Source organism: Hippocampus guttulatus, chromosome 11 (genome assembly GCF_054856545.1).
Source record: "Hippocampus guttulatus isolate MCC_2025c chromosome 11, RoL_Hgut_1.0, whole genome shotgun sequence".
Lineage (NCBI taxonomy): Eukaryota > Metazoa > Chordata > Actinopteri > Syngnathiformes > Syngnathidae > Hippocampus > Hippocampus guttulatus.
Genome location: NC_141271.1, coordinates 14,425,998 through 14,453,939, shown reverse-complemented (window position 1 = coordinate 14,453,939; position 27,942 = coordinate 14,425,998). Strand labels below are relative to the sequence as shown.

Below are 27,942 nucleotides of genomic sequence, written 5' to 3'. Positions count from 1 at the left end.
GGCATTCTGCAAAAGTCTTTCTACTTCTTTTTGTCCATTTCAAATGTTGATGACAACCGGGTTGCATTACCGCTACCTGCTGGAAATGTGGACCATAAGCGCATTGAAATATTTATGCAAAACTAATAGAAAGGGATTTCATGAAATTTTATCAAAACAAATCTCGGTTAATCTACTGTTTGCACAAATTGAACTATATTCATACATTTTAACTGATTCACTTTGATTAGTTTTTAAACTCTAAAATTTTTGTTGATTTTTAAAAGATCTAGACAAATACACTGGAAAAAACATGTGATTTAAAAAAAATTTAAAACATTTTTTAAAAAACATTTTTTCTGAGTGTGCAATATTTAGTCTTCCCCCCCCCCCCCCCCCCAAAACTAAATCCAAAACATTCAGTCGTGAATTCGCAGTTTTGACATTCATGAGCAAAGATCATGTCATCTTTTGACGTTTCTATTTTCAGCCTGTCCCAAGATGGGTTACATCACTGGATGATAAAAATCCCTCCGAGATCATTTATGCAGTAAGCCATCTGTCTGGGAAGATGTTCTGTTAAGGAACCATATGACAGCTGTTTATAGTGAAGAGTGACGTGAAGAAGAAAAAAAAAAAAGCTAACACGGATCTTATCTCTTATAATTTGTGATTCTGACACATTATCAAAATGAACCACGGAAAACACTGATACAGGGTATAAAAGGAAGCAATTAACTGGAACAGCCACCCCCGCTGCGGTGTGTTGTGCGTTGTAATGAAATTCCCTGTGAGAACAGACTGTTGATCAAAGTGAACAAATGAATAAGTAAAAAAAACTAAAGCATCTATAGGAAAAAAAAACCGGAGACTCAAAGAAACGTAATTGCAGTTTGCAGCAGGTATTTGTAAAGCACACGAACTGTCCTGCAACCAGTCGTATCGACGTCGCTGAGCCGTGCAATATTGCGAGAAATCCATCATGGATGCTTTTCATTATTTACCGTGCCAAAACAAAGAACAACGGCTGCTGTCAAAACATATTTGAAACTGAGTTATTTGGGATGGATGGACGGGAAAATCCCGGTGGGTTTAACTATAGCCATTGCAATGCAGGCACAATAGTTGAAGCTTTCAGGGAAGACATGATTGGGATTTCAGAAACTGTGCTCATGACTCATATCGTGTAAATATGCTTTATACTCGGGACCAGCCGTGTAACTATTGCTTAGTGAGGTGGTAGAAGGGCTACATGTAAAAAGCAGTGGTGACTCTCCAGTCATCATGTTGAATCGGCCAAACGGCTCCAACGTGCCAACGGTGTGCACTACACCAACCAGACACCGTTCATCGACGCCCAACCAGCTTCTGTCGAAAGGTGTACAGAGGCCTTAAAGGCAACATTATGCCTTAAAGTCCTCCAAGAGAATTAAAGGGATTTAAGAGGAAAGAGGGAGTGGTGCCTCAGTGCAACCAACGATGATGCTGTTTTTCCTTTTTTTCAAATTTTTTAGTAGTCACAGTTAGAAACGACTAATGTTGTCCCATAATCGAAGCCTAGTTTGCCAGCTAGTGAGTTTGAGTGGTATATTGTTCATTTCCATTGACAAATTGTAAATTGATGTTCTTTTTTTCCTTCATTTGTAACATCTCGTCGCATCTTTTGTCGCTCAAAGTACAATATGGGACCTAAACAATGCAAGGTACATCCTATCGTATCTCCTAGTGGCGCAGAAATCATAATTCATGCGTTTGTTACGTCTCGCTTCGATGATTGCAATGTATTGCTCTCTAGTCTTCCCATGGCCAGTGTTAAAAGTTTGCAGTTAGTACAAAATGCTGCAGCTAGACTGCTGACGAGGACGAGGAACTTGGATGACATGACCCCGATACTCGCCAACTTGCATTTGATTCCGGTCCATTTGAGATCTTATTTCAAAGTTTTGTTACTTCCTTTTATATTACATGGCTTAGCACCTCCCTATCTCATTGACTCAGTGACATTGTATGTTTCGCCCCGAACTTTTCGTTCACAACACGCTGGTCTTTTAGTGATTCCGAGAACAAAAAAAGACCGCAGGTTTTCTATTCGGGCTCCAGTGCTCTGGAATGCCCCCCCCCCCCCAAATTAGAGCAGCTGCCTCAGTTGAAATGTTTAAAACCCAATTTAAGATGAATTTGCATACTCTTGCATTTTGTTGACTGCCACTTTCTCTTCTGTGTGTCCTTCCCTTCCTCCCTGATCTGGAGAGGGGGCCATAGGTGATGATGACCCAATTGGATGTCGCTGTACAGATTCTGCTCCGATCGATATGGACATGATTTGCAGCGACCGAGCTGGATAAGAGCTGGGTCGACCACTCCGAGGCGCTGCTATGAAGATTTCTTCATCGACCAACTGGGCCGAGGTTGAGAGGGGGACCCACCTCTCCCTACAGTGTTTTCATCTTGTTAAATGGACTTTTATATCATTCTAACTAACATTGTAAAGAACAATATTGTGCCAAATGTTGCCCACTCGGCATCCTATCACTTTAGCCCTTGGTCTGGTGCACCTTTACCTTGTGGGACAGAAATTGCTGACAGTATGAGTAATCTGCTTTGCTGAAAATAGATTTTTTTACAGCTCCTAAAGGAAGGATGAGGGAGGGCAAAAAGCTACAATACAAGGATGTAAATGAGAGGAGAGTTGAAAGATGGCTGCTCCCATTATACCCCAACCCCTTTCCCCGCAGCCCACGATGTGTGGATGACGTCAAAGGCGCCGTTTAAAAAGCTACCGGACCTCGCGGTCAGGCGCACTTTCACGCAAGCCCCCGCGCGTGGATAGCATTGCAGCGCGGGGAAATGGAAGAAAAACGTGTGCGTGTGTGGGGTGAAGCGGTAAATCATAGCGGTCCACTTATATAGAAAAGGTAAAGTTGGATGGGAAGTAACGGGCGGGACTTATTCCCCTCATCCTCACGAGCATTGGAATTTAAAAGGAATGCGCGCAAAGATCATGTAAACTCACCAAAAGTGCAGCCAAGCTCTCATGCATGGACGCCAGGATGTTGTCGGGCCAGGAGGCTCTCAACTTGAGCGGCTTCAACCTGAGCGACGATCCGCAGATGGCGGAGCCGCCTGCCGAGGTCGAAGCGCGCCTGTCGTCCACCGGCTTCGCGGTGCTCTCCGTGGTGCTGGGCTTCATCATGACTTTCGGCTTCCTAAACAACCTGGTGGTGCTGTTGCTCTTCTGCAAGTTTAAGAAGCTGCGCACGCCTGTCAACATGATGCTGCTCAACATCAGCGTGAGCGACATGCTGGTGTGCGTGTTCGGCACCACGCTCAGTTTCGCCTCCAGCATCCACGGACGCTGGCTGCTCGGCTCCAGCGGTTGTAGCTGGTACGGCTTCATCAACTCCTGCTTCGGTAAGCTTCGAGGCCACCCGGCTGGGGTCATTTCATTAGATACATTTCGCTCGGTCGAATCCAAGGCTCTTTGTGCAAGGAGATTGTTGTATTTGAAAGCCTAATCGATAAGCCCTGATAGGTTTATGTTGGAGGAACCTCTGCAATTTTTTTGCGACTACCTGTCCATGACTCACTTTTGGGTTTGCTCTTCATTATCGCAAAAAAAAAAACCTCTAAGGAAATGTCATTTTTCTTCACTTTTTGACATCACTTGAACAATAGTATTTTAAAATTGGTTGTTGCTGTTTTACAATGACTTATCAAACTCAATTTGTCATTAAAATCAAACAAGGTAATTTTGAAAAGCTCCATATTGTCACGTTGCGAGGTGGTGGTGGACCCCAAAAAGCAGGCAGGAGGGAGGAGCAGGGTGTATTTGATTAATTGTATTTAAAACAAAGAAAATTACATCCAAAACAAACAAAGTCCAAAGTATCAAACAAAAACCACGATTAAAGCTAAAACATAACAATGAACTAAACATGACAGAAACTAAGAGCAAACAGCAACACACATGACAGTAGCAAGAAGCAACAGCAACACACATGACAGTAGCAAGAAGCAACAATGACCCGACACCGAGTGTTCGGGCAGGAGTCCTTTTATACAACTAATTACCAAATGACCAACAGGTGTGCAGCTGCCGGGCGAGCCCTACAGTGCCACCTGTTGGTCCCTAAACCGAATCATGACACATATCTGGTGTCACACGGGATATATTTTGAACCCAAACTACAAAGATTTTCCCTTCAGTATGGGTCAGCCAATCAACCAACATGTCTGCAACGTTGCTTTATTCAGCGCGCGAGAGGAGGCGAGAGGTGCTGCAGAACAACGCGACTGCTCACAATGCCGTGAGCAACCAACAATTTGGGAAAAGAACATTGCCATGCTGGAATAAGCTCAAGGGGGCCCATCAAGGGCACCCGCTTTAATGACATGGACGACATCAAACTGACAACAGAGCTACTGAGGATCGGGAAGAATATTTCTAGGAGTGTTTGGATGCATGGAAGAAAAGACTGGGAAATAAGCATGCTAAAGTCCAGGGGGATAACTCTGACGGGGAAAACTTGTAGCTTGGATTTGAAATATACAATGTTAGTTATGACACCAGTCCTGGAACCTTTCTGACACATTTCATATATGATAATAAACACATTTCATTGCAGGGGTACTTGTGAATATACCTATGAGACACCCACACCCACACCCACACACACACACACACACACACGTTTGCCAATGGCTGTTGGAGTGGTACCTTTGCCACTTCACCACGAGTACACTTCCCACTCAGTGACTGAGTAAATGTGCATCTGAATGGTCATCTGTCTCTCTATCAAATGCGGTTGTCTGGCAACCATTCAGAGTATAGCGGAACCTTCACCCAAAGTCTTCCAGGGTAAGCACCAGCTCATTGTGACTCTGAGAAGAATAAGCGAAATATGGAAAAATAAACATGAACACGGCATGCATGCCATGCCGTCTTTGAGGTCTCCTATAAAGAGATGATTTTGGAGGTACAAGGACTCGGCCATGCCATTACAAAAAGCCACGGCACTCTGAGCGGCTCCACACGTTGCACGTGCCAAAAAGCTGTTTTTGCACCGCTCCATTCTGACATCCTGACATATCTGCACATGTGTTCTCTGTGTTGTGCGCAACACAAAATATAATGAAACCTCAGACTGAACTGTTTTCTGAATAAAACACTCGTAAGTAGTCAATATTACAAAATTTCATTCACTGCTGATTCTGCTGGCATGTTGACATCGTGATCATTATGACAAGTTTTGTAACTGTGACAGAGTTTGGCTCTTGATGGTCATTGATGAGGTGATATTGTTTGGTCCCGGTGGCCCTTGTACATTCCATCCTGTAGACTTGGGCCCCCTGTCTCCTTATCTTAAGTCAACAGTCTCAAACCTGGGCCTTAAACTGGACAGTGATTTCAAACTCGATCGGCAAATTGGTGCCGTTGTTAAATCCAGCTTCTTTCACCTTAGACAGCTGGCCAAAATAAAACCTCTCCTCTCACATGAACACTTTGAGACAGTAATTCATGCCTTTGTCACATCCCGGCTCGATTACTGTAATGCCCTTTACTTTGGAGTCAGCCAGTCCTCCATTAAGCGCCTTCAGCTGGTCCAGAATGCCGCTGCTCGCCTCTTGACTGGTACTCGTAAGAGGGAGCACATAACTCCTACTCTGGAATCCCTTCACTGGCTCCCCATACATTTTAGAGTTATTTTCAAGATCCTCTTATTTGTTTTCAAATCTCTGAATAATCTCGCGCCACCTTACCTCTCTGAGCTCATCCGCCCCTACACACCTGCCCGGCGCCTCAGGTCTGTGGACCAGACTTTATTAGAAGTACCAAGAACTAAACTGAGGCTCAGAGGGGATCGAGCCTTTTCTGTTGCTGGTCCCTCTCTCTGGAATGACCTCCCACTGAACATTCGGCAAGCCTCCTCGCTGCCCATCTTCAAAACCCTCCTCAAAACTCACTTGTATTCTTTGGCATTTGACTCAGCATGACTTAGATTTGTTCTTGGTTTTACTGGTTGTTGCTTTCTACCGCCTTTATTACCGATTTGTCTTACTGTTTATTGTGCATGTTAAATTGCTCCATGTACAGCACTTTGTATGCAGCGATGGCTGTTTGAAAGTGCTCTATACTGTTGTTGTTGTTGTTGTTGATGGTCACCCCGCCTCCACTGTCCGCAAGATTTCGGATGTATGTCGCCGTGGTGGGGACCTTCGGTATTTAGTTGACTAGGAGGGTTATGGCCCCGAGGAACCTTTCTGGGTCTCTAGATCCCTCATCCTCAGCAATTCCCTCCGCTGGGAATTCTACCGTGAGTTCCCTCACAAGCTGGAAAAAGCACCGGGCGGTGCCCCTTGAGGTGGGGTGGGGGTTGGGGGGGGGGGGTGCGGTTGCGACAGTGACAATTTGGTTCTTTGTGTCCTTGATGTTTGTTGTTTTGGTCTTTTATTTGGTCATATAGGGCTGGGCTTGTTTTTCGTTGTATTACACAGTTACACGTGGTTAGAACGTTCAGCCTTCTATGCCCTGCTGTGCGCTCTGTTTTCACTTAGAATTTTTGCATATAAAGACTTTTAACTTCACCACTTTTGTCTCCTGTATGAGTCTCTGTCTAAATTCCGCTCCTCATGTGATAAGTTCCATCTTGTTTGCATTGCCTAACGCTTTTTGAGCCTCATTTGTGTTGTACTCAGGCATATATTTGAGGGATTTCGGGAACTAACAAACACATAGTCATTAGCGGATTAGCGAGAGAATTGTGGTGACGTGCGTTTCAAATCTGCTTTGGTACATTCCTTTAGAATTATGCAAATCAAGTGCTTCAAATTGAACATGGAGATGATCAATTTAAAAAAAAAAGGAAATTATGAAAAATATGTGCAGACTGACCTATTTGACATGGCTTGTTATAATTGCCATGATTTCAATACCCACTCCCCAAATTATTTATCTTCAAAGGTTATACTTATATACTCTCCCATATTCCAAAAGCAGGTTTGAGAGTAAGTGAAGACATCATTGTGCATCTGAACGCTTGTTTGTCTATATGTGCTCGACACACATCCCACTTTTCTGCTTATTGTTCTTGATGTAAATTGACTGCAAAATAACGCATGCCATTGTGGAGATGTGTGTCCTATAATGTTCTCAGTTCTCTTGTGTGCCATCTGTATGTCTAATGGCATTCACAGAAAAGTGTGTTAGAAACAAATATTTGCTAAATAATGCAGCTTTCAGTCGCCTTGTGGGGGGCCTCATTCAATGAGGGAAATGAGGAGCTAGAACAACACTACAACATAAAAGACTATTTTCACATCACGGGAGCCTCTGGATGCATTTCCATTGAAGAAAATGTGTCTGCTCCTTAAGTGGATGGAATAGATTGTACAAACAAAAGTGAAAGACAGCACAAAATTGGATGTGGTTTTATCCATTCACAGCAAGAGACTGCATTCACTCGCGTCGACGTATTGTCTTTGCGGTGACTATTTCTTGTACCATTACACCAGGTAGGTACACACAGAAGATGATGCACCAAGTTCAAGTTCAAGTCAACTTTATCATCAAATGTGCTCCATGTGCAACATACAGCACAGATGGCATTTGATTCCTCTCAACCACAGGAGAGAGAGGAGCCGCTGCGGGTGCCCGCGCCACCATCAAAAGAACAGTTGACATAAAATGACAAAAATAATACAACACATAAGACGCATACAGTACTGCACCAGTGACACTCAATGATTAACCGTCCTTTTATTTGAATTATGCTGCCAACCAAGACATTAGCATCTACTGACACGTGTAAATGGTCTATCAGATGAGGTGAAGTGTGATGATAGATAAGAGCTCCACAATATTGGGGAAAAAAACATGCAAGAGGTTATATCGGTGTTAAAGATGTTGATACTTTTGTTAGATTTAAAATGTTTCTAGACAAATTATTAAATTAAATGTAGTCCTGTGAAGAATCTTAAGGGACTGGAAGTACCGTAGCCTCTTCAACAAAAAAGGATGTTAGAGCTGCATAGAGTGGGGAACATCGCACACATGTCCACAGGGTGTTGACGATAACCTTGCACCACAAATTAGTTCCCATTTTGACAGCGTTGCCATGGTACAAGACCATCATTTTAACACATGGTACACAGCCTGAATAGCGGCAATGATGTCCCTGTTGCATCTCCTGTGGTGTTAATTATGAAGGCTTTTGACTGATTATTGAAGCCGTGGTTGTATTTTGCGCCGTGTGTGTGTAAAACCTGTGTAGACATAAAAAAAAAAAAAAGAATGTGTAAAGTGGCAGGATTCGAAGGTCACGTAAAGAATGTCAGTATATTCGCGTCAATAAGATAATAATGTTATGTGCCCCTCGCCGGCAGCACTGGGAATGATGCGTGAGAATAATCCATCCATTTTCCGAACCGCTTGATCCTCACTAGGGTCGCGGGGGGGTGCTGGAGCCTATCCCAGCTGTCTGCGGGCAGTAGGCGGGGGACACCCTGAATTGGTTGCCAGCCAATCGCAGGGCACACAGAGACGAACAACCATCCACGCTCACATTCACACCTAGGGACAATTTAGAGCATTCAATCAGCCTGCCATGCATGTTTTTGGAATGTGGGAGGAACCCGGAGAAAACCCACGCAGGCCCGGGGAGAACATGCAAACTCCACACAGGGAGGCCGGAGCTGGAATTGAACCCGGTACCTCTGCACTGTGAAGTCGACGTGCGTTAATAACCACTGGACTACCGGGCCGCCCGTCGTGAGAATAATGCTGAATGGATTAAGCACAGGTCAATTCTGTGGCCAAACGAATCGTGAATCGTCAGTGATCATCATTCTCAGCATTGCGTAAGAATGAGCATGCGGGTCTAATTTCTGCAAGAGAAAGGATTGTTTTGAAATAGGCCTTTGGCCCCTTGTGTACTAAATAAATACCCCCCCCCCCCCCCACACACACACAAAAGAAAGAAAATAAACCCTTTAAAAGAATGCTAGAATTACTTTTTTGCTCGTCTAAGTGAGAAACACAGATTGGCATGGATGAATATGTTTGTCATAAAATAAACAGGAACATGTTGCATTTTTTATTGTTGGCTTGCAGCGTCACAGTAGGAAGATATTTTACAGACCTGCAACTGGTTGCCAACCAGTCCAAGGTGTACTTGCTGCTTGCCCAAAGTCAACTGGGTGAGCACACTCATGATCTTAATGAGGATAAGCGGTCGAGAAAAATTATGGATTAATTTTACAGACCTGAAACACCTGCTAAGGCCTCCAAGGTATGCAGCTGTGAAAGAGGATTGACCTTGAAATTCATCCATGGATTTCTTTCACCAGTTTCTGTTGTCATGACGACACTGAAAAACATTTGTCACACGATATGTTTCTTTGAGAGTTTTTTTTGGGAGGTTGCAGAAAGAAAACGTGTATGTTGAGGATTAGTTTTTGAATGTTTGCAATTCCAGGGTCCAAAAATGTTGAAAACATATTTTGCTAACTCTTCCAAAAGTAATAATAATAATAATGCATTTTATTTAAAAGCGCCTTTCATGCCACCCAAGGACACTGTACAGACAATAAGAAAATACAATGTAAGAATTAGTAAACGAGATATTATATAAAAACAGGACATAAAATCATAAAATCATAAAAACATAGGAAATGGAAGAGCTATGTGTTGTAGGCAATCCTGAACAGGTGTGTTTTTAGACGGGACTTGAAAGTGGAAAGAGGTGTGCAGTTTTGGAGGTCCGGAGGTAGGTTGTTCCAGAGCTTTGGAGCAGCGTGACTGAAGGCTCTGGCTCCCATGGTGCTCAGTCGGGCAGGGGGCACTGACAGGCGGAGGGAGGACGAGGATCTGAGGGAGCGAGAGGGGATATGCACCTGGAGAAGGTCGGATAGGTAAGGAGGGGCCAGGTTGTGGATGGCCATATATGTATATAGAAGCAGTTTGTAATTGATGCGATGTTGAACAGGGAGCCAGTGAAGCTGTTGGAGAACGGGGGTGATGTGCTGCTGGGAAGATGTTTTTGTGATGATGCGAGCAGAGGCGTTTTGGACCAGCTGGATTTTATGAAGGGACTTTTGAGGTAGGCCGAAGAGGAGAGCGTTGCAGTAATCAAGGCGGGATGTGACAAGACTGTGGACAAGAATAGCAGTGGTGTGGGGGGTGAGGGAAGGGCGAAGTCTGGTAATATTGCGGAGGTGGAAATAAGCAGTGCGGGTGATGGTGTTGATATGCGAGTGGAAGGTGAGCATGCTATCCAGGATGACACCCAGACTCTTAACCTGGGGGGAGGGGGACACTAGGGAGCTGTCAATGTTGAAGGAAAAACTGTTTACTTTGGATAAAGTGGATTTGGTGCCAAGAAGGAGGACTTCAGTTTTATTAGTATTTAATTTAAGAAAGTTTGTTGTGAACCATGTTTTGAGTTCGGAGAGGCAAGAGGTGAGGGAGGGGGGTGGGAGTATGGAGTTTGGCTGGCAGGAGAGGTAGAGCTGGGTGTCATCAGCAAAGCAGTGAAAGTGGATATTAAATTTGCGGAGGATATGGCCAAGAGGCAGGAGGTAGATGATGAAGAGAAGGGGACCTAGGACAGATCCCTGTGGTACACCTGTGGTGACTGGGGAGGGCTTTGAGGGGAAGGATTTGAGCTGGACAAACTGAGTGCGGCCAGTGAGGTAGGAGTGGAACCAACTGAGGGGAGTGTGGGAGAGACCAATGGAGGAGAGTCTATTGAGGAGGATAGGGTGAGAGATTGTGTCAAAGGCAGCGCTCAAGTCTAAGAGGATGAGGATGGAGACTAAACCGGAATCAGATGCTATGAGGAGATCATTCACAATACGGATTAGGGCAGTCTCTGTGCTGTGGCGGGGGCGGAAACCGGACTGAAAGGGTTCATAGAGAGAGTGAAGGGACAGGTGGGAGTGGAGTTGAGCAGCAACAGTTTTTTCAAGGATTTTCGAGATAAAAAAGTATGACAATTAAGCCATTATGCGCCAATCAAAATAAAGAAAGAAGACTTTTGAGAATTTCAATATACCGTGCAAGTAAAGAAGGAAAAAAATTATAGCCTGAAATAGTTTGTGGATGAACTCAACGGTGATTGGATCCCACAAACGTAGACACAAACAAAATCCATAGCAAAAATATTTACAAGAAAGAGCGCACTGATAAAATATCAACAGAAATCGTGGCCACAAGAAGCAGGGGGGAAAAAAACAAGGCATAAACAAAAAGCGCTTTCAAAAGGCAAGGTAATAATAATGACAAGAGTCCAATTACATAAAAACAAAACAAACTCAAACAAAGACAAAATAATGCCAATACTTACCTAGGAGGGACCGGAGAGCAAAACAACAATGATCGAAAACAACACGTGCGCATGAGCAGCAAGCAAGGTCAACAATCCAACAGAAATTTGACAATTAGGTCGTCCTTAAATACATGGCTAGATGATCAGACATTGGCAGCAGCTGTGCACGCTGGAGGGAAGACCCTCCTCTGCCATCTGCTGGAGACACACAAGAAAGAGAATCACGACATTGAGACTTATACAGTAACGGTGCCGTTTTTCAAAAATGTGCACTTGCTTTCACATATTTGCCTTTTTAGCTGCCAAAACAGTTTCTTAACACACAATATCCATCCATCCATCCATTTTGTAATCCGCTTATCCTCACAAGGGTTGCGGGCATGCTGGAGCCTATCCAGGCCGTCTTCGAGCAGTAGGCGGTGGACACCCCGAACTGACGGTCACAATATACATTTTATTTTTATATTTTGCCAATCAATAGCATTTGTGTAATAATCAATTCCGAGATTTAAAAAAAAAAAAAAAAGAACTACAATACTTCCCATTGTCTTTATAACTGAAGAAGGTAATACACAAACGTGACCTGTAGTTTTCAAACTCTGAAATATTTTTGTCAAGTAACAGTTGAATAAGTCACAATACAGTTTGATACAACTGATCCTTAAAAGTGCTACTGTAACATCGAATTCTAAACTTGTGCCATTTTTTTTTAAAGAGATTCAGCAGTCAGTGCAGAACAGCAGGGGCAACACTAAGACGTCGGATGTGATTCATCAGTTAGAAGTTCATCTCAGTGGGGACCTGTCCACGGGAGAAGGGCAGTTGGACGCATAACCGTCTTGTTATTTATGCCCACCTCTCTTTTTGAGGACAAATTCCAATGAACCAAATCGTTTGGATTCTGTTTGTTAATTTTTTTTTTTTTTGGGCATCAACCACTGAGGTCGACTCCCTTCACAACAATTTTGTAGCGGCGTAGAGCATCGCATTTGAATTCCGTTCCTTGCTCAGGTGAGCCGTAGAGACTTGTTGCTCAGCGGGATTTCATGGGGGGGAGCCTAAAGTTCCTCTAAGTCACCATTGTAAACCGTTCCCAATTGCCTTACCTAGCTAAACAAAGGAAGCAATAGGGGCCAAAAGTGAAAAAATAAGTACTGTATTGCTAGTCCGCCCCAGTAGGCTGACAGAGACAGACAATCGGCATGCGCCAATCTCATGCACGGATCCCAGTGAGTCAACCAGCCCTATTTTCATTCCGGGTCCAAGTCTAGCGCAAAACGCACTTTAACTGTGTGCATAGGTGGCGCTTTCTTTCTTTTGGTATTTTGCTCGACTTTGCGACGGAAAAAAATTGGGTGTCGTGGGCGTTTGCACCTTTGTACGGGGATGGAATGTTGTGTTTTCTTGGACAATTCTCGTGCATTCCTCATTTGCATAAACCCGTTGTTGTGTAGCCCATCGACCGAATTCACCAACACGCTGTCCTAGATAGACCATTGCCCCAGCACGAAAACAACGCTGCTTCCGTTTTAAGGCGAGCGCAGATGACTTTCTGTCATCAAATTATCAGTTGCATCGGGGGCGAGGCTGGTTCATGTGCTGGCATGCCCAGACAGGTGCAACACGGTTCCAAACATGCTAGAAGAGATGTGCGCCGGTACAAAAATTAAGTTACGCCCATTTTGACGCCAGGTGCACGGGTGCCAGGCTAACAAATTAAGACCCCCTCCATCTTTATTCTCATAACATTTTTCTCTGAAAAGTGACACTTATTCTTAATATGTACTGCTATAAGTATGCATTTGTACATGTATTTGCATGATATGATGACATTATTATAATCTGATAACCTTACAACTTTAGTCCCATCACAATATTAATCAAATTAGATTACACTTACATTTTTTTATGGCTATGATTTTTTTTTCATAACATTCTGCCCTAATGCTTGTCACCAAAAGATATTCGCTTTATTATTCCAAGAGGATTTTTTTTCTTGCAACATGATCACCATTGCACTAAATCAAACAGATACTCTAAAGAAAGAAACAAACAATGGCATCGCTAGGCCATTACCTCCCCACCGTGAACACTCCTAATCTGACTCAGAGTTTCTAAATCATAGCAAGAATTGAACAATGAATCGAGGATTTTCTCTGTGAGCTTTGCCTGTATCTCTTCCTGGGCTTCCTGTCGCTGATCCTCATTCTTTAGTCCTGCTGTTTTTGTTCTGCTCGCCACCATCCTGCGGAGGCATATTGCGATCCAACCTCGACGGGTGATTGGAGGCAGCATCTGGTTTAAAAAGAAACAATTTGGGATTCCGACCATCAAAGTGAGCTGTTGGGAGCATTCAACAAACCGGCAAAAATTCAACAGCAATCTTACTTTTCTCTGGCCCCAAAGAAAGTTTGCTTGAAGTCACTCTCTGAGGAGAACTCTTTGCTTATTTATAATTTTGGTCGAAAGCACATCGCCTTTGGCAGTCGCTCCATCATGCAATGGGGCGACAAACAGCTGGGCTTGGTCTGTTCCTCAGCATCATCACGCCACTGCGTGCGAAGCCCAAGAATGAGTCCACTAACTGTCAAAATGTGGTCAAGAAGCAAACATCAAGATAAAGCGACTATAGTCGGTTGCCGTTCATTGTCATGAACTATTATTCGGGTTCCCGGTGATCGGATGCTGATGTCAGCTGGCTTTGGGAAAGGCACCCTGGACTTTAGTAACCAGGCAATCTCAGGGTCTCATAGACAAACAACCATTCATGCTCACAGTCACAATGCGGCGCCTGGCTGCCAATTTTTATTCACCCTTTGTTAATTGTTTGACCCCACACACCCCTACTCCCAAAAAAAAAAAAAAGTCTCTGAAATTGAATTGAAGTTTGCCTCAAAGAACTTGATCATGAAAGATGGCCCTTCTCGGGTTTATGACAGATGTCATGATAGGTTTGTGAGGCACTGGCATGAAGCAGGTGCGCGCTGTTAACCTGGCTCATAGAGTCCGTCTGTCTCTTTATATGCCCTCTTATATGCTTTCTGGTTCCCAGACAGTAAAAGTGAGCATTTTCAACCACACAACAACCCTTTCTGAGTCACGTTTACGTCGCGATAGAAAGAAAATACCTAACATTGTCCCACTTAGTAACTCGCCATTGCGAGGCTTCAAGCATCTCCCAGAGTCTCATCATGAGGTTGCGATAGAGATCGAGAGACGTTGGAAGAGACACACAAAGGCATAGAAGTGCATGTCCATGGGAACGCAATGGTTTCACAGATCAAACATGTGGATGTGCATTCAAAAGTACCGGCAGTAAAATGGTACATTGGGCTGGGTTTTTTTTGGGGGGGTTTTCCCCCCCACGTGGGGCAGGGTTGATTCACGGTCAGTGCCCCAAATATCCAGCCACCGCTGGCAAAAAAAATGGGTTAGGTTGTTCAGATTGAGTCATTGCATTGGGCATTCGGCAACAAGAACATCACGTGCATTCAAAAGTTTAGAGAAGGTCAAATTAAATTCACTTGCTCAGGTTAGGGTGCGTTTTGAAGTTCACCTCATAACTTTTTTGTGAGTCGTATATCATGTATGGTTGAAGTAATTCTCCACAAATAAGGGAAGGGCCTGCTCAAGAAGAGAAAGAAAAATCAACCCATATTGTTAACGCTTCAATGTCGGCACATTCGATTTTCTAACGTGTCACTCTGTGCATTCTCAGGTATCGTGTCGCTGATTTCTCTGGTGATCCTCTCTTACGACCGCTACAGCACTCTGACCGTGTACAACAAGCGTGGACCCAACTACCGTAAGCCACTGTTGGCCGTCGGGGGCTCGTGGCTCTACTCTTTGTTCTGGACGGTGCCGCCGCTCTTGGGCTGGAGCAGTTATGGTGTGGAGGGAGCCGGAACCAGTTGCTCGGTGTCCTGGACGGTGCAGACAACCCAGTCCCACGCCTACATCATCTGCCTCTTCATCTTCTGCCTGGGCCTGCCTGTGCTGGTCATGATCTACTGCTATAGCAGGTTGCTCTGGGCTGTCAAACAGGTAGAAATTTTGTCTGAGAGGCATGGAAACGTGTAGAGCTATGAGTTCAACGACACCAAAAATGATTTAAAGTTTGGACTTGTATTTGGAATTTTTTTTAAAAATATTTGCTGCACTTTTGTATCACATCCTGTTCATTTTTAGAACACTTCTTGTTCAACGTGGGGCACTCCCAGGTCACTTCCTGTTCAGTTAGGGCTACCGACTGTTCAAATTGGGACACTGGTGAGCTTCGTGTTCATTTTGGCGCTCTTTCTGTTCATTTTGGGGCACTTCTGGTCAACATCCTGTTCAGTTACGGCCACTTACTGCTCAAATTAAGGCACTTGTGGTCAGCTTCCTGTTCATTTTGGGGCACTTCTGAGTCATTTCCTGTTCCTTTTGGTGCACTTCCTGTTCACCATCAAAGAATTGATTGTCACCTAATTTCCAATGGAAATTCAGGCTGATAATTGGAAAACAATAATGGCACACAAAGACCTTTTCGCCATCCACAGGTTTAAACAATGGACAAACAGTAAACGCCTCACTGCCAAAAAACTTTAATCCGAGTGTGCTGTACATCCATCTTCCAAATGTCACATAAAGATCCAAAGAGCAGCTGACAAATGAGATAATGTGATAGGGTCCATAAATCACCTGGTTATCAATTGGTGGAATGCCCTCTGGTCATCTTTGTGGTCCAGACAATGGAAGAGGCAGAGCAGGTTTTGTTGAGCACAATTTTCGTGTATTTGATCGTGGTGCTCCACGGACGTGCGTGGTGGACCTCGTAGTATTATGAGACCAGCATGGGACAATCCCTCTGAATCATTGTAGAAATCAATTCATTGAACGACAAATTATTGTCGTCTTAAAAATATTTTAAAAGTATCCTCATGTTGGGGGGGGGGGGGGGGATTTGCGGGTGATGGTTTCAAAATATATGATGAAAAGTGATTTTTTATTTTTTTTTTAATTTCAAGCTCCCTCTCACATAATTATCTACATCCTTGCTGACTATGATGTATTTTATTTATGTTTTTGGATTGCATTTTTGGATAGCATTGATGGTTTCTATTATTGTGACATGATAGTGGCGGTCTTAAAAGGTGGATTAAGTCAGGTAAATCCCGACTCAAATCCCATGCACCAGATGCACGGGTGTAGGGCCATCGTTTTCTCTCGTCTCCTTCTTGAATCAGTCTTACGCTATCACTGGAATGACTTGCTAGTGTGCGTAAGCTGCTTTCAATTGAATAAATAAGATTTAGCTTTCACTTACAATTACAAAGTGGGTTACATAAACTTATTTACTTACTCAGTGCCGTTTCGTTAATGCCATTCAATTGTAACAAATTGCTGAGTATGTTTTTGGACTCCTGAGCGGCTTGTCATTTTCTCCTACCACACACACACGCACACACTCGAACACATACAAATACGTTCTAATGACTCACATGTGGTTATATTCCAACTGTAGTTATTAATAAATAAGAGTTCCTGATCAAAACTAATACTCTACTTGTCCAGTGCAAATTGCTGGAAGAGAATGAGTCGTCTTTTTTTTTTTTTTTATCAAAGCATGTCAGGGTGGCAGCATGAATTATAACCTCACTCTAAGAAAAAATTAATTTGGTTGAGATTGAGATTAGAAGGCACGGAGAGAACATACAAAAAAAACCCAATACTCATCTATTAGATTGTTTTTCCATTAATGAAGCAGTTAATCAAAACTATCACATTTTATTTGGAATTTTACCAATTTGACCCCACCCCCCCCCCCCCCCCCCCCCACCCCCCAAAAAATGTGTGCCACAAGTGTATTAAAGCAACGGCAAACCTCATGCTTGGACATTTGTCCCATTTCCATAGACAGGTCATGAAACGTCCTTGTTTGTACATGCAGTGAGTCAGTGGCAATGAGGGTAGGACATCTATTATTTGACAGCAAGGCACCATCACTCGGTCAAACTGACTTCGACCTTCTAGCTGCTGAAAACAAACTTCAGGGACGCTTAACCATGTATAAATACAGCATTTTAAGATCAAACATTCAGCTATTGCCGCTATCCTCAGGAGGGTCGCGGGCGTGCTGGATCCTATCCCAGCTGACTTCGGGCATTAGGCGTGCGTGCTATACCCTGAACTGGTTGCCAGCCAATTGCAGGGCTCAAGACAAACAACCATGAAGCCTTGCAAATAGTGTTCCGGTGTCATTCTCTGGAGGACATTAAATGCAGAGACATCATTTGTACACAAAGCCAAACATGTAAAGTAGCCTCGATTTAGCGCTTTCGTTATACAAATACATCTGAGAATGCTCTTCACCGACCAGATGGGCACTCTTGAATAAATCCCCTTGTAATACTCCCACAGTCGAGAGGGGATTGGAACATGAATTAGGGAAGATCTTTGAGGCATTCTCATGCATACAATGAATCATCTTGTTCTTATAAGATTAACTACCGGAACTATACTTTTTAACGGCTTTTATTTTTTTACAAGACGCTGGGTCAGGCTTGTACCAAGTCATCAGAATTATCGAGTGAGGTGCTTGGCCTTTCATATATGTGCACGTGTGTGTGTGTGTGTTCGAGTGGGGGGGGGGGGGGGGGTGTAGTTTGGCATTAAATTATCAAGGAGCTGAAACCTTCTCCATGGCAATATTATTGTACTGTGTTATACTGCCTCCTGGTGGCCAAGGGACACTTACCATAAAGAACAGCACATTGTCCATTGAAATGAAGCAAAAAAAAAAAGACATTAGTTATGGTAACAATAACAAGAACTGTAATGAGAATAAGCGGTATAATAAATGGAATGAGAGCTGGTAACAAAAAAATAATGAATCCTTGCTAATTAATGCATTGTGGGGGTTTTTTTTCTGTTTTTGAGCCACAGGTGGGTAAGATCCGCAAGACAACAGCTCGAAAGCGAGAGTTCCACATCCTGTTCATGGTTTTGACCACGGCCGCATGTTACCTGCTGTGCTGGATGCCGTATGGCGTGGTGGCCATGATGGCGACATTCGGTCCACCCGACATCATTAGCCCTGTGGCCAGCGTGGTGCCATCCCTGCTGGCCAAGAGTAGCACAGTCATCAACCCGCTCATCTACATACTCATGAACAAGCAGGTGAGTCAACACAGGAGACTTCGACATGGAGAATGTTTATTTACATTGTTAGAAAATGAACCGTTTAAATCATACAAATTCAAATATTGATTCAAGTGTACTAAGAAGAAAATGTGCAAACCAGTCAACAAGAACACCCTATAAGGCTGTTAGGAATGAAAGTGGTGTTGCTTCATTTCTTCTTCTGCATCAAAAAAGATGTCACAGGCAGTGAGGTGCAAGATCCCTCAAATCCACCACAGGTCATAGAAAAAGTTACTTCGCAGAGATGCGATAAGGAATAAAAAAAAAAAAAAAAGGAAATTGGCACAAGCGCATGAGGTTCAGATGAAATAATTGCATTAGATGAAGTGCTACTAGGGAGTAGCCTGCAGCCAAACTGGATTGGCCTCTCCACAAGCATGCAAATGGCCCCGCTGAAGCAGAAGAACCAGATAAATAGCCTCTCACAACATATACGACATAAGGGGGTTTCTATATTTGCAGCACAGTATAGCACAGCACAAAACTCTCCAGCCCCTCATCCTGGTTTGCATGCCGTGTGCACTTCTATAGAAACGTATGTACAGTATCCTCAATGCTTGTTGCACTTTCAGTGTGTCACAGTCACAAGAAATCAAATTCCCAGGAGTGGCAGAGTTCCAGTTTCACCTTGACCAATTTAATTGAAACAAGCTCGAATTTCCCTCAGCTATTAAAAATCACGTACTTTCTGATGGGGGGGGGGGGGGGCGTTAGCGCTTTTATTTGCATTCTTTGTTCCATGATTGTTTTTGATTGGTTGGTCAGGAGTCGAAACGTTCATCAGAAAGTTTATATATACTGTATATATATACAGTATATATATACTGTATGTATATATATTTTTTAATGTATTGTTGATCAAGGTTGTTTCATCGCTCTCTTATTCCTCTCTCAAGTCTCTGTTGGAATGTACTGAACTTCCATTTCCAAGACATTGTCGAGAACTGGAGGTCTACGTGGATGTCCACATAGCTGACATTTATTAATACATCCATTAATCCAGTCATCAGTTATTATGTCTGACTCTAGCCAGAATGACCCAAATCTAAATATGGATTCGTCATTTTCTATTTGTCAGAGTGATGCAGTACCTTCATGTTTCAAGTGTCCATCAGAGCTGATCTTGTTATTATACAGTCCTGCCTTTATATCGAAATAAACAGTACCACAGCACATGATCTGATCCATACAGCTTAGTCTTATTTTAAAGTAGTCAAAAGAGAGGCCACTGCATATTTCAATATTTTTAAGGAGCTCGGACTTTGTTTGCTCATATAGTGGCCTGGGGTGTGTCATTGTGAACAATTACATTTCACAAATAAATAAAATACGATACTTCAAATAAAAATATATTACAATAGCTAGCAAACAAAAGGACTATTCTAGAGAGGAACTGTGCGAAACTGGGCCAAGTGTGTCACGCTTGCTCCCCTGAATATAAACATGGATGCACACCACATTGTGGGGCGAGCGCAGAAGTTACTGCGAAGCAAATTGGTGGGAATGGCAACACCAGCTCATTCTTAAACTTGTTTACAACAACCGAGTGGCATCCAGCAAGAAACATTTCCATGAATGTAATTCTAATTTGAATTTGAAAAACATGCCTTGGTCGGTGCTGCTGTTTTGGTAAGCAAACTGTGGTCATTACACGAACTTAGGCCACTCTTTTCGGAAATACACTATTTCATACAGCTAGCAGTTGAAAAACCCTGGAATCAACTATTTATTTCCAGAGCCATCGTCTTCCATTTAATATAAAACTCATGTGACATCACTTGTCACACCAAACAACCGACATTGGCTCAAGAGCATTTCATAACAACAGCACACGTTTTTTTTTGTGTGTTTAACAAAAAAAATCTCTCATGGGCGAGACAAATATTGCCCAATTGAGAGCTAGCAGGTATATAAAAAAAAAAAACCCAAACATAATAATTCAAATCTCCTCAGGCAGAGACGGAGCAAAGCTGATGGTTTTACTGAGTCACATTCCTCGCGGATGATGGCGAGTCCCGAGAAATATTTGAGGATTTGCGAGTAGAAATAAAGGTAGCTTGCTATAGCTCTGTGACAATGTAATACAGGTATAATCCCCCACCCCCCGCTCCTATTGCCCACATACTTTGTGGAGAGGCTAGCATGCAGCGGCTAAAGGTAACATTCAATGAGGAGTGATAGCCGAACAAGCGTCCAGGTTACTGATGTCTGGCTGTTCTGAACCTACTCAAGGTGACGTGAAGACGGGGTTCACTGGACTACCAACCTCTATGCTCACCTTACCTACTGAAGCATGTTACACACATACCAATTGAACATCTTAACTAATAATTAAAATGTGAGAGGACAAACGAATATAAAGAAAGTGTGTCCAGGACTGGTGAGAGAAGACACATTCCAAATCCAAATTTTCCCCTTTAAAGAAATCCCCCTGGAGTATTATCGCACTCTCTCCAGTTAAATATACCACCCTTTCATGGACTCCTGGAAGTCTTCTTCCGGGATCCTCCGTAGTTATTATGTCATTATGTTATTAGTCATTATGTCCAACTTGATCATCAACCACATCTTAAAAAACGGGTCCCTTTTGGGAAATCCAAAAATATCACAGAGCCAGATCAAGTGAGTGGGCATTTTGCTCCATGCATGGCCAGGAAATGTCAGATGCTCATTGTGAGGAGGCGTGTCATCAATGTGAAGCAGCCACGAGTTGCCCTGCCGTGACTCCTGCCTCTCCTCGCCCAGTGAACGCAGGAAAAGCCGCACGATGTTATTAAACGTCTGGCCAGTGTTGAGAGGGAAAACTGTAATCTGGATATGAAATGTATCTTTTCGGATACACTTCATAGTTTGTGGTGTACATGACCAAAACAGCACACCAAACATAATGTTGAGTCTCCTCCCCAAAGCAGGTGTCTGTTGTAGTGCCAATACTGACCTGTGAAAGGCAGCATAGTACCACAAGGCACCTGAACCTCCGGAACACACAAAGAAGAAATCGAAGAAGTCACAATCATGGCGTCCATGACTCTACCGTTGTGTTGACAACACTCATAAGGATTTGCTATCGGAAATATTAACTCATTCAGTACCAGCCAATTCTGGAGCAAGTCTGAAAAGACGTTTAAAACCGTCTTTGGGAGTGAGTGAGTTAAACTTGTTTCACATTCACGACTGGGTGATTGTGCCGATTGGGAAGACAAAAATGTCATTTGACCCCAGCCACACGACAGGATAGTCACCCAGGATCTTTTTTTTTGGGACACATCTGAAATTCCAGCCATTGCCAATTTTAATCAGAAAGAAAAGGCGCAAATTTGGTCTGATTGTCAGTGTGTGTGTATCCCGCTTTACCTATCCTGACACTTTCATAGCCTACTCTACTTTTCTAACCTACAGTATACCTTAACCAACTTGCCTATCTACCTGCCTGTCCTACCCTACTGCTAGTTCAAATTACTTCAAGAACATTTAGGATAAGCTTAAATATGATTTTATATTCTTGCTAGAAGGATCAACAACCATTCAACCAAAGCAGCAATCCAGTTCAAAGTTCAAAGTATCCTTCATTGAGCTTCTCTTTTATACACAGGTAAATCGTAGCTGTTCCCGTCTAACTTTGTCATCCTCTGATTCGGTCAAACAGGAACCATGTCCCCAACCACAAACATATTCAACAGTCATTTGTCTAATATGAAACAAGTCACCAAGTTTGCGACGTATGTTTATGTAAGAATGTACAGAAATTAATGCACGATTGAAAATATTTTCCCCATTACCTACACACCAACCGACAATCCTTCAGCACTACTTTGACACCCATCTTACACATCAAGTAAACTAGGGAGGCAACTGCCGGTTTCTGAATCCGCAGGGTTTTTAAACGTCGTGCGGCAAGTCGGGTTATCAGGCAAACGGGGCACGGAACTGGTTGTTTACACTTCCCGAAAGGCAAATAACAACTTGCCAGATGACTTCAGATGAGTACAAAACGGGTTAGACGGCGAGCATCAGTGTTGAAGTGAATAACCACACCGACTATTAAAAAAGACACACCAATTAAACCACTGTTGAAAATTCCCAAAAAACTCTTTAAAATTTGTGGCTACGCCAAGTCAGCTCCTTAGCTAACATGGCTCAGCTAAAGCAGAAAGATATGTCTTTTTCAAAGCTGTCACGAGGGCATCCCCCCCCCCCCCCCCGCCCCTTCGGCAGCCTGTAGTCCCAAAGAACATCTTGATGAAAACAAGCTCTCCCCAAAGCCTCTCTGTTGATCCCCCACCACCCTGAAGGTCTATGGCTTGTGTTTTTCGACAAACTAATCCAAAACTTGTAAGCCTACCCCCACCCCCATCTCTCCATCGCAGCCTCGTCGTCTCCAGTGGCTTTATTGCACGGCACCCTAAGTGGGCCCAGAAAAGGTCAAAGTTACATAAAGTAGGCTCAGTGGTTCAGCTCGTATATGTTCAGATGTCACAGTCAAAGGTGCGGAAGCCGGGGAGCGTGACCCGTCCCTTTCTGCGCAGGTCTTCCTCTGAGCCGCTGTTGATCCGCATGATGAGGCTCTTTTCATACAAGAGGGGGTGGTAGGCGCCCAGAGTGCAGGCCATGTCAAAGTAACGCTCGTAGTAATGACATAGGTCCGTCTTCCTCGTGGAGGGGATGTACTCGTACACGTGCACCTGCTCGCACAGCGCCATCATCAGGAGGATCCCTGTAGGAATAGAATTCAGGATTCAATTTTAATCTTTTAATCCCTGTAAGTGAACATATACCTGTAGGTATTGTTAATTGACACACGACAGAGAAAAATAATATTAATACAAATTAGAAAAAACAAGCAATGTCTCTTCTCTCAAACGCTGTGTCCGCTGCATGTGCTAAAACCACACGCCGCTCCACTGTCGACTGTCAATCAAATACCACACATATTGCATATGCCGACACATCCGGACATTTCATTTTTGATCCACAAAAATATATCTTCTTAATGCCTCAGGTGAGTGGAAAAATCCCAATGGGTTGTTGCGAGACAGTCCATGGCATGACGAGAAGTGCTAAGCAAAAGCGAGCTCGCGAGCTAACCGGGGTTCTTCCCAACCAGCGGACCGAGCATATGGGGTATCACATCCTTGCCTGGTGGGTCAGTGTGTGGGTCTACGTCACAAGAAATACTAAAACACACACACACACACACACACGCACGCACACAGGGGGTGGGGCAAAAAAAAGTGTGCATGTTCATCAAAGCCTTCTTTGAGCGACAAATACATCAAACATGCAGGCGAGGCAGGCTCCGTTCATGCTGCGATATCTGCCTAACACAAACATCACCAGCCTTTGCCGCCAATTTCTGTTTATCATTTTGTCTCGCTTGTTATTCTGCTCACTGGTCTCCTTCCTTTCTGCTGTCGTTGTGAATCTGATGCTCAACCCTTCCTCCCAAGATGACTCATACGGTGAAGGGCCATGGAATTGTGTTATATGTGCCCCCCCCCCCCATCCAATAAATGTCTAACACGGGCAATAATGTTCAGTTTTGATGGACATTGTCACAGAGGTAGTAACTTGATGCGCAAGTCGTAGCAGTTTTAATGGACTGATTTGACATTGAGTACAAAAACAACAAACAAAGAGATGAAAAATCTACTGTAACAGATTTTCCGTACTGAAATACCGTGTGCTGTGGGGTCCATACAAATAGGAAAAAGCTTAAACTGTACTGTGTCAGTGCAGAGGTACCGGGTTCAATTCCAGCTCCGGCCTCCCTGTGTGGAGTTTGCATGTTCTCCCCCGGGCCTGCGTGGGTTTTCTCCGGGTGCTCCGGTTTCCTCCCACATTCCAAAAACATGCATGGCAGGCTGATTGGACGCTCTAAATTGTCCCTAGGTGTGAGTGTGGGCGTGAATGGTTGTTCGTCTCTGTGTGCCCTGCGATTGGCTGGCGACTGATTCAGGGTGTCCCCGCCTACTGGCCGAAGACGGCTGGGATAGGCTCCAGCACCCCCCGCCACCCTAGTGAGGATCAGGCGGTTCGGAAAATGGATGGATGGATGGATGTACTGTGTCAAATTTATCCAATAACATTTCAGCTCGTTTAAATGGGAGCATTATACGTATTCCTCATCTGAATTATTACTGCCAAACAAATCATGCGAGTGACTTGCCTTGGGAACCACCGTTGGGAAAAAGCAAGTCGCAACAACATCTCTTTCTGCCGTTTTCCCTGCTCTTCTTTTCTTTGTGCTCTGGACAATTTCAGTGTTTTTGGCATGTTTACACAGTTGTATGGGTCATAACAATAAATTCGTCCCTACCGTCACAGAGAGCAAAAAGGTATCAACCAGTCAGAGGAGGGCAAGGCGGAGAGCAAACTTGATTTCTCACACAAAACAGATGTGGAAGCTGAGGATTGCGTCTGCCAAAAGGCAAAATTGCAGTCAATTTCTTTTGGTGGGTTGTGTGAGAAATTGGTGAATTCAGCATGCACTGGATTTATCAAACCTAAGATGAGTTGTGATGGCTGACTTTGTGCCTTCAAATAGCGCAACTGAAAGGCAGGCGCACACGGCACGACTATATGGAACGATGGTGAGGAATAAAGGCAAAATGAGAGGCAACGGGGAAAACATTTCCACTTGTGTGAACATGTTTGAAATGCAAGAAACGGAAATGAACACATTGTCAACCCTACAATGCCATTTTGGAGCTTCTGAATGACTTATGGACTGACCTGGAGTCGGTCACAAGAAGGAGTCATGCTAGAGCCCGGTTACAAGGAGTCATGCCATATCATGTATGACAAAATTTCCTCAACTTTGCATTTTCCCGTTAGGTCATTTCAGGATCTCCCAGAGCAGTTTGTCAGGTGTGCAGTGACGAGTTTTGAACACACTTTTATGCAGGATGTAGATGTAGATAAATGTAGCTGCTGTACATTGCACAAAATCAGCAAGCTTTGCAGGAGCCTCATAACGACCCTGATCATTTGACTCATGTGTGCTGGCGGAGGGAAACATCTAAAGGGAAAGCGGACCTCGAGGACGCAGTATGCCACACCGGTAGCCTGCAGCCGAAACTCAAACGCAAACCTCGGAACTGTGAGGTGGGCCTGTCGACCTCTTTTCCAACCAGAGACCATTTTTCGTGTAAACCTTCGAACTTCCAATGTCCTCCGTTAAGTCAACGTGACTGCTGTGGGGAAAAAAGGTCATAAAAAGTCATCCATGTAGCGGTGGCTTTAGCAGAGTACTGTACACGCAGTAGTTTCTTAAGGCACAATTGGTTTTATGCGCAGGAATAAATGTCGAGCGATGGTATCTAGGAAACGCTCCACAAGAACTCTCAGATGTTTCCAAATCAGGCATTGAAGCGAACCACGCAGACTGAGGCTGAGGCTATTCCATGACAAGCAACAAGTCATTAGGAGGCCATTTTGTCTGCTCTCACTGCAATGAAAGTGCTTTGAGCAATGATTTATGCTCCATCAACCCCATCACCGGCTTGTGCTTCTGACAACAGGGTCGCTAGCACTTGCACTGACATTAACCCACTTCCCATCTGCCTCGTTAGTTCTACAGATGCTTCCTGATCCTGTTCCACTGCGAGAACTGGTCGGGGAAGAACGGCAGAACCTCCATGTCGTCCAAGACCACCGTCATCCAGCTCAACCGACGGTTCTCCAGCAACACGGTGGCGTGCGCTGCCCACTTCTCGAGCGACGCGCTTAAAACTAACGCCGAGCCTGCCGTCAAGCTGACCACGCCCCCCGAGGTTGTGACTTGAAACTGGCAGGCCCCAGGAAGCACAAACAGACACAACAAGAAGTGGGATAATGCTTCAGCTGGTTGTGAATTCCGGTGTGAAGTGGACTGCGAGGACTATGGACAAACGGGTTAATGTCGTTTACATGTGAGCTTTGTGTTTGTACAGAGATGATTCCCTTTTGTGTCCCATGACTTAGACATTTTTTTCATTTGTGCTTACTGTGCTAAATGCAAAAAAAAAAAGGAGAGAGAAAAAACGCGTGCATGATATTCACAATATGATTCGATGTACAGTGTGCGGACACGAGAGGGTTATGTGCAAAAAGGCTTTGGGGTTGGTGGAGATTCACTTCTAAATAGTAACCCGGGAAATTGCGTTGTTCACATCAGGTGGAACGAGGACACACGAGCGTTTACCTCTCAGCACTTACGGACTCACAATTCATCCAAGAAAAGAATGACGATCATGGCAGCAAAGCGGAGACTGCGGGGCACACAATTGAGGCATCCAGATGCTAACATTAGCATGTGTGCTCTTTTTATTTATTTATTTTTTGTCATTGCATCCCCAAAATTAAATGATGAATCTGAATTACAATGATGAATCTGCTTGACACTCTAAATTGTCCCTATGTGTGAGTGTGAGCGCGGATGGTTGTTCGTCTCTGTGTGCCCTGCGATTGGCTGGCAACCGATTCAGGGTGTCCCCCGCCTACTGCCCGGAGTCAGCTGGGATAGGCTCCAGCACCCCCTGCGACCCTCATGAGGATCAAGCGGTACGGAAGATGAATGATGAATGAATGAATCTGCTTGACCAATGACTAAAAGTACACTGTACTGTATTGTATTCCATTATATCATGGCTAATGAATTACTTTGCCAGAAAATCTTCGACTAGTGAGTACCCGTTTGGATGCCATGCGCAGAAAAATTAGGCTCGCTAAAAGACGCACAACACACAGGAATCTCGTTATTTTCTTTATTCTTTGCTAGATGTCTCGCTACAAAATAAATCCAGATTTTCAGAAACGAGACTTATCGCAACAGGCCAAAGGTGCTGGTGCTGCCAACATATCAGGTCGAGACAAAAGAAAGCCCATTTCTGTGATGGTGGCATAAAGCCATACTCTGACTGTCTTGTTGTAAGAAATACGAAATGGCATGCAAAGCTCACCAAGCTAGTTTGTCTGATACACTCCAAGCCAAATGGGGGGGGGGGGGGGGGGGGGAGACATAGTGAATGGAATAAAAACTTGGCTTTTGAACGGTTGAAGTTAACCACAACTCTGAACCGGACGAGCAGTGTAGAAAATGGATGGATGGCATCCTTATTGTAAATTGAAGGTGAATGACTCCCTTAAAAAAATAATAATAATAAAGAGTGAGAATTGTTAACTGATTCTACATAACTGTTGTCTTGGTATTTACTGGCCACAAAATGAGGGATGTGGGGATTCAAACTGAAATTTCAGGATGAAGCTAAAACGAGAGGTTTGCTCCTCAATGTCGTCATATCACGGAGACGGCGATGCATTCATCTTGGTCTCATTTTTCATATCATTTGGAGATTTTTCCACCTTTTGTGGAAGTCTGCTCTGTCGTGAATACAAAGTGCTATTCAAATGTAACAAATCCCCTTATCGTGTGAACTCGCTTTATGGATGGATTTGTAGCGTACTGTGAGTAAAA

General features: G+C 43.9%; 2 protein-coding genes across 3 annotated transcripts in view; one reads left to right on the top strand and one right to left on the bottom strand.

The window, feature by feature from the left end:
• The first annotated feature begins 2,792 nt into the window (after nucleotides 1-2,792).
• tmtops2b (teleost multiple tissue opsin 2b) lies at nucleotides 2,793-27,447 on the top strand. Of its 2 annotated transcripts, none has more exons than XM_086123259.1 (4): nucleotides 2,793-3,390; nucleotides 15,022-15,347; nucleotides 18,231-18,464; nucleotides 26,060-27,447. In XM_086123259.1, exons 1-4 carry the CDS (start codon nucleotides 3,018-3,020, stop codon nucleotides 26,270-26,272), a joined length of 1,146 nt encoding a protein of 381 aa, XP_085979385.1. In that variant the 5' UTR covers nucleotides 2,793-3,017; the 3' UTR covers nucleotides 26,273-27,447. The 2 variants fall into 2 exon arrangements, with proteins under 2 accessions (XP_085979385.1, XP_085979383.1); XM_086123257.1 differs by having other exon boundaries at nucleotides 18,225-18,464.
• Nucleotides 18,484-27,942, bottom strand: part of st6gal2a (ST6 beta-galactosamide alpha-2,6-sialyltranferase 2a) — a 39,170-nt gene continuing 29,711 nt past the window's right edge. Inside the window, exon 6 of the mRNA XM_086123256.1 lies at nucleotides 18,484-23,202. Within this exon, the coding sequence (XP_085979382.1) occupies nucleotides 22,955-23,202 (248 nt within the window). The 3' untranslated portion in view covers nucleotides 18,484-22,954. The remainder of the gene's footprint in view (nucleotides 23,203-27,942) is intronic.